Source organism: Sinocyclocheilus grahami, unplaced genomic scaffold (assembly GCF_001515645.1).
Source record: "Sinocyclocheilus grahami isolate Dianchi unplaced genomic scaffold, SAMN03320097.WGS_v1.1 scaffold1116.1, whole genome shotgun sequence".
Classification (NCBI taxonomy): domain Eukaryota; kingdom Metazoa; phylum Chordata; class Actinopteri; order Cypriniformes; family Cyprinidae; genus Sinocyclocheilus; species Sinocyclocheilus grahami.
In genome coordinates, this window is record NW_015506295.1 from 34,896 (window position 1) to 42,395 (window position 7,500).

The window sequence follows — 7,500 nt, forward strand, 5'->3', positions numbered from 1 at the left end:
AGCAAAGGGTCTGAATACTTAGGATCATGTGATATTTCAGTTTTTCTTTTTTAATACATCTGCAAAAATGTCAACAATTCTGTGTTTTTCTGTCAATATGGGGTGCTGTGTGTACATTAATGAGGAAAAAAATTAACTTAAATGATTTTAGCAAATGGCTGCAATATAACAAAGAGTGAAAAATTTAAGGGGGTCTGAATACTTTCCGTACCCACTGTATATCCTGTTATAAACAGATCAAACAGCGCTGACGTGCGTCAGAAAACCTGAAGTAGTTTCACTAACTAGAACCATGGGGTTGTGGCAGAAATAGTTGAATGTTATTACATTATTGATTTCAGGGTTTGAGCAACCTTTGAGAGAGAAATTCAAGCACTTTTCAGTGACTTTTTAAGTATTTCACAAATATTTCCAGCACTTTTAAGTTCTTAAAATTATCTTTAACGGGATAAGCAAATATACTTTGTGGTAAACAAACACTTATTAAAATGAAAAAACACATAAAATTATCAATATAACCAGTAGATGGCAGCAGATGAGCACTTATTGGCTTATTAGTCATTCATCTCTACTTTTTGCATTATAAAATAACTAGTGGTGTCAAAATTAGCACGTTAACACAAGTGATTAATTTTTTTCAGTTTAACGCGTTAAAAATATTTAACGCCATTAATGCAGGGGCGGGGCTAGGGTTGGCCACCCCACTCACAACTACTGCTTCTGCCACTTTTTCTCTTAACAAGAAGTGCATTTATTCAGTTGCAGAACGACTGAGAACTGGAGACTTTTCAGATGCGCTCCACTTCACTTCAAGTCAAACGAGTGCAGAAACGGTACTGTGCTCGTCAATTGCACGCACAAAAGCGCCAGTGAGCGCTGTAGCCTGTATCCTTTCATATCAAAGCGCGAAATAAACTATGTGCATGCAATGTCATGGTCAGCTAAGTCATGAAGTTACCAAAAAGGCGATTAAAGCTGCCTTAATACTGTGCATGCATGTAATATATTATATATGAGTCACATTTAAGAACATTAAATGGTTTTCAAAACTGTCCTGGAGCAGCCCAGCACTGTCTCACTCATCTAACACACCTGATTTAACTCATCACTTCATTAATAGAGACTTTAAGACCTGAAGTGTGTCAGAAAAGGTAAAGAGAATCGAGATGTAATATTATTAGTATCTGATTAAATTATGTTTATTTTTAATACCCCACACACACCCCCAGCGCTACCAAATTTGCTGGAGCCCTGGATATGTTAGCACTGATAGCCCCAAGCTTTCCCGTCTAATCTGTACTGTCCCATCCAATAAAGGCATAAAAATGCCAAATAATATAAAACTTCAATAAATGACACATGTGCATGGGTGAATTGTTAAATACGATCCATATCATGGATTTAGTAAGCACATGAATTGTCATGTTGTGCTGTAACACTAAAGATGCAGTGTGCTGTTAAAGAGTGTTCATTACTGGCCAGAATACGAGCAGGCTACTGTCCTCTACAGCTTGTGTGTTTGTGATGACAGAGGGACTGACTTGTCGAGCGCGGGGATGTTCCTCTTGGCTGTGATGGCTCTGAAGCGCAGGATGATGTGAATGCAGAGAAACACCGCAATACTGTCGTAACAGTCTGATAGGTATGTGGACAGATTCTTCTGCAGATAGAGAAGAGAGACAAATATGTGAGCCTGCAGCACAAAAGCAGTGTTAAGTCGCTGGGGGATATTTGTAGCAATAGCCAACAATACATTGTATGGGTCAAAATTATAGATTTTTCTTTTATGCCAAAAATCATTAGGATATTAAGTAAAGAGCATGCTCCATGAAGATATTTTGTAAATTTCCTACAATAAATTTATCAAAATTTAATTTTTGATTAGTAATATGCATGGCTAAGAACTTCATTTGGAGAACTTTAAAGGCGATTTTCTCAATATTTAGATTTTTTTGCACCCTCAGATTCCAGATTTTCAAATAGTTGTATCTCAGCCAAATATTGTCCTATCCTAACAAACCATACATCAATGGAAAGATTATTTATTCAGCTTTCATATGATGCATAAATCTCAATTTCGAAAAATGTACCCTTATGACTGGTTTTGTGCTCCAAATGAGAATGGAGAATATCTAATAAAAAAAACTATTACAAACTATAATAATAATAATGTAGATTTTGTTAACAAATTACATCACTAGAACAACAGAAATATGGAAATATCATGTTTCAAGATACTGATCTTCATAAGGGAGTAACTGTACCAGGAACATGCTGAGCGTTTTTCCCATAATGCTGTTGAACAAATCCAAAGCAGAGTTTCCAGCCACCATGAAGAAGTCGGAGAGGAAGAGGAACTCTCGACAGCTGTTATCCAGCAGAGCGTAGTGCTGACTGCGGGAGAGTGTTTCGTACGGGTACTGACCGAGACCGAGACAGATGATAACTAAGAAAAGCGCACCATTATATTAAATATTATTCATATTCATTTAGCCAAAGTTGAATTCTTAGGGCTAGGGGTGTTGAGATCAAGTTTAAGAAAGAGTAATAGTGGCCCTAGCCTTTGCGAACACGAGTGAAATATCAGGACTGGCTCTCATGGCAGCATTGTAAAGCAGAAGCTCAGTGTCTCACTCTGGAGTCTCCTCTCTGAGCGGCGTGTGGGATCAGTATGGGCCCCTCCAGCTCCGCAGGACTCAACACTGCCCCCCTCTGGCCAACTGTGAAAATAGTGTTCCTACTCTTGAGAGAAGGCTTGGAGAAAAAACCTGCATAGCAGTTAAAGAATCCACCACATTATAATGGCACAGCAAAAAGCAAACCCAAAAGGAGATCTCCTACTGATCTTGAAGTAAGTGTGCTACTCTATGTGATTGTGGACAGCCGGCGGTTTGAAGGATATCTTTTTTGGCTGTGTCCTCCACTCCCATCAGATCATCCTTATCTGCAACGTCTTCATACTGGCAAAGAGAGCGAATGCAAAATAAAAACACATATGCATCTACATACATACAGTTGCAATCAAAACTATTCAACTGCCTTGACCTACAAGACATTCTGCTGCCGTGAACAAAATTATATGAAAACAATTCAACCAAGGCATCAGTAAACTGTTATTATAACAGTAGCGCTTTGTAAAAGAAAACTAAAATCCTAAACAGTCAATCCAGTCATTAAAGATAAGGATACTGCGCCCTGAGAGCCAAAGCAGATTTATTTTAGCCTATTATTATTTTTGCATTAACTTTTTTAGCTGCATTTATACTGCAGATCTGGACGCCCAAATCAGATTTTTTTGACTATATCCGATTTTTTTATTTTATTTTATTTTTTACCTTCTTTTAAAAGTGACCAATATCTGATATCGGTATTTACACTACACAGGCTTAACATGAAAAACACTGATCGTGGCTCAATGCATTAGACAGTGATGTTAAAAGACCAAACTCTGCACACACTTTATTAATAAAGCATACTATGTATCGAAAAGCACACGAGTCCAGAATATAAACGCAATGAGTTTAACTTATTGACAGAACTCGGTTCTAATGAGTTTTAATGTAATAGTTTCATCCTGACATCAAAATCATTAATTAGTGTCGATTCTTCACGAGAGTGATTATATACACAGATCCGCGCGTACTAAACTTGTGCTAAGCATGTTAGCAGGTCTGGATTCTAATCCGCCCTCGTAGTTTTTCTCTTCATTAACTCCAAATGTGTTCATCAGTGACTGTGTATCAAGAGCAGGGACATGTTTGTGTGCACTTTATTTTGTGATTTCACCTGAACGAACACAGTCTCCACAAGAGTTAGCAGTAGACTGAAGCGCTGGTCTGATAACAGCGGTAACCAGCACTCGGCACGATCTCTAAAGCACCAGATCGCCTGTGATTTAACACAAACGAATGACATTAATACTCTGCTACTCAACTAGAGATGTTTCATTTGTAGTAGATATATCTGTACCGCGATATGTTTCAAAAACATTTGACATCCAGCTCGCAGTAGCAGGGGAATATCCGATCTGTCCGCTCACACGGCAGAAGCAAATAATGCATGCATCCGATTCATATCAGATTTATTTCCAACTGATCTGAGAATATCAGAATCTCTGTGCTTTTTTCCTGCTTCTGTGGGCCATATCTGATCTGTGCCACATGGGAAGAAAAAGCTCCGATCAGGATTTGTGTGGCCGATCACAGAAAGCCGTATCTGGCGATACGATCACCGATACCCATCTTTTCAAAGGGTCATGAAACCCCCGACTACTTTTTCTGAGATTTTAGCAGAGGTGTTTGTGTTGCACATCATAGAAGACAATGTTAGCATCCGATAATTTGAAGGGTTGGAGAAAACTGGTTCATTTTAAGCTTTTTTGCGCTATTTTCATCTTCCGGGTTTAAAATCTACATCGTGACGTCACAATTTGTGACGTGGCAATGGACTGTAGTACATTGATGACGCGTCGGTGTCTATTAAATTATTCATGAGACTGCGTGTTCTTATCCTATGAGAAGACTACGCTTAATTATTCACAACAGCATGTGTTGATTTGCTATGACAGACGTTTCAGACTTTGAGATGACATCGCGCACAATAACTGAGAGAAACGTGCATGGATGGAAGAAGAGTGTTTGTTTTTGCTTTGTAATAAGAGTTCGGCACAAACACGATTCATTCACTTGGTGAGCATAACCGTTTTTACAGCTCTGTGACACAACCGTTAAAAGGCTTATATAAACGCCACAGAATAAGCCTTAAAAGTTCTCAGAGGTGCAACAGCGTGTTCATATATATGTTTTCGATGCAGAGTGCAAATAGCTGTGCATTTGTTTGAGTTTTTAACTGGATGGGAGTGAAATGAAACTGTCTGAATGAGAAGCTGTGTGTGTTGTGTCTCCCCTCTTCCGCTCGCTGCACACCACGCCCACTTTTTTAGCATTGTTTAAAACTGTGGGGAGAACTAACCAGTGCTGAAACCGAGGGTTTCATGACCCTTTAAAGCCTTCTTTTTATCATGTAGAATTATTTATAGTGATGATCCAATCAAGACTTTTAGACATTTATTCAGGGCCTGAATTTCATTTTTGGCGACTATTAGGTGACTCTTGTGAGAGGGGATTTTTTTTTTTATTTGAGGGGTGGAGGGGGGGCATTTTTTTGACATTTTTCTAAAATAGATCTATAATATTTATCTGACCTAAATGTTTGATCATGCACTGTATTTTTGTTTTGATAATCGTGCAGTTGTTGCACAATAGCTTACACACAGCACAAGCCTGATTTCATGAGCAGTATGTGAGGCAGTGTTACACCAGATTCACACATCCTCCGCTCGCACTGCGTATGCAGTCCATGTGTAAGTGGCGCAGAAGCAGCACAGACTGCTTTTACACAGGAGTCTGACACTGATCCGTGGCTGTTTACTACAGACACAACAGTCATCCATTATTTTGATTTCAAATCCAAACATAAACTTAAAATGCTTTTTCAGCATTGTGATAATTTTTTTAAACAGTACAGTATAATACAATCTTTCATAGACATGTTTAAACGCAATAAATATAAGATACACATTATTCAATGCTTTTTACTTTTGCATTGACTTCTAGATTTATATATTAAATGTGTAAATGGTGTAATTACTACATTATGTGTCAATCCATGATCATATTTACTGCAGACAATGCGCTGTTACTTTAATTCAGCGCTCGCAGCACAGTAAAAATAGACTCGGTGCGGAAACAATGTCTGCACTGCAGCAGACGCACCGCTCCTGAACGCACTGCTGGACCGCAACCGCGTGCAGTGAACGCTTTACTAATCCATGAGGTTTAGAGGTCAATGCATCTACTCTCAATCTCAATCAATCCAAACTCATCCAGAAGCACAGCACGCTTCCCTGTCTGTCACCTGGACTTTCAGCAGTCTGCCGCTGTAGGACTTGAAGTAACTGAAGTAGATCTTGCTCATGGTGTCCACGTACTCGTCCCGGATCTCCTTAGCTACTGTCCTCTCATTGGCTAACAGGAACTGATAGAAAAACCTGTAGATGAGCAGGAACACATCCACAATCAGTATAGCGCTTCTCACTCAACAGAAATGAGAAGTTAAAAGTAGTTCAATCATGACAACTCTCGGAAGATTTTAGCATGGTAATGGATATGACAATGTTAATGTATTTGGTCTTGGCGGAACAGATCTGCTGAATTGCTGCTGCTATTGGTTATTGCTGCTGCTGCAAGCAAGTACAGGAACTTGCTACTGCCAATGCATACGGCAATACAGTGCCGTGAGTATTTAAGACATACTGCTGCTGCACAAATAGCATATATAATAACCCGTAGTAGATCTATACAGGTGGAGCTGGGGAAGGTGGAGGGTTTCAGAGAAACTCTGGAAGTGCGCTGCAGGAATCTCAAGTGAATGCTAGCTAGCCATATAAATGCAAGGCAGTAAGCTCATTGGCTGCATATGCAGCATGAACCAATCAGCTTGTGCCAAGTTAACAACCCGTCAGCATGCGCCATCTAGAGTTTCATGACTGAACTATATATTTAAAAGTGGAGAGAATGATATTTTACTGTGTTTCCATTAGATATTGTTCTTATCGGTTATGGTGTCATGATGGCAGGATTTTTGAATTCACTTATTTTTGTCATTTCATTTCAGAAAGGCTTCGTTAAACTCAAGTAGGGACCAGTGACAGACCTTCAGTCCAGTAGACAGCCAATATTATGATTATTAAGGATGAATTAATAACTCACGATCTTTACATTCAGGGTATTGTGGAGTTTTCTGTTACAGGGTTGGAGGAAAAAATCCTACATGTGAAACGGCTTGTTTTAAAGGGAGAATGTCACAGCATAATGGGGTTGAACCTGAGAGTGCAGAGACAAAGTCAAATTCTGCCTTCTGGGAGAAATCTTGTGCTGCTTCTTCTTATCCTAATGAAGCTGCGCACCTGTACTTGAGTAAGGTGTTCTGAGGGATCTGGTAGTTGGTCATGGGCTTTCTGAAGGAGTAGATCTTCTGCAGGATGAACTCACGGATCTTTGAGACGGCCTGTGAACAGGATCAGAGCAGAGAGAGAACTCAGTAGCATTCATTTTCAATGCATCTGTTCTGTTATCAAGAATGATGGGATCGCTGTAGAATCTTGCATGTGCTCTGACTTTAATTTTGAGGCGATCTACGATGTCCTGTATGTCGGAGCAGGCGAGGGTTTCTCTGAAGCTGAGCTCTTTAGCATAGTTGATCTTGCTGTTGAGCTCATGAAGCTGCTCCAGAAACTCCTGCTCCGTCACAGGACTGTCCAGAATCACACTGAAACACACACACACACAGTTCTTCACTGAGTGATTGAGAAGGTAAAGCGCTGCCTGTGATGAGAGGCTCTTACGAGATCATGGTGCTGGGAACGACCAGCTCGTCCACCAGCTGGCTGAGCTGACCGCGCACGGCCTGCCGGTTCTTCAGCCTCAGGTTCATGCTGAC

The 7,500-nt window shown here is 39.9% G+C and overlaps 1 protein-coding gene across 1 annotated transcript in view; it reads right to left on the reverse strand.

Annotated features, from left to right (window-relative positions):
• The window catches only part of vps52 (VPS52 subunit of GARP complex), a 22,287-nt gene that overhangs the window by 11,469 nt on the left and 3,318 nt on the right, over positions 1 to 7,500 (reverse strand). Inside the window, exons 6-13 of the mRNA XM_016252519.1 lie at positions 7,406 to 7,500; positions 7,179 to 7,329; positions 6,968 to 7,068; positions 5,917 to 6,049; positions 2,903 to 2,960; positions 2,635 to 2,768; positions 2,265 to 2,420; positions 1,542 to 1,660 (exon numbers count right to left, since the gene is read on the reverse strand). The exon at positions 7,406 to 7,500 is cut by the window's right edge and continues 81 nt beyond it. Coding sequence (XP_016108005.1) covers positions 1,542 to 1,660; positions 2,265 to 2,420; positions 2,635 to 2,768; positions 2,903 to 2,960; positions 5,917 to 6,049; positions 6,968 to 7,068; positions 7,179 to 7,329; positions 7,406 to 7,500 — 947 coding nt within the window. The remainder of the gene's footprint in view (positions 1 to 1,541; positions 1,661 to 2,264; positions 2,421 to 2,634; positions 2,769 to 2,902; positions 2,961 to 5,916; positions 6,050 to 6,967; positions 7,069 to 7,178; positions 7,330 to 7,405) is intronic.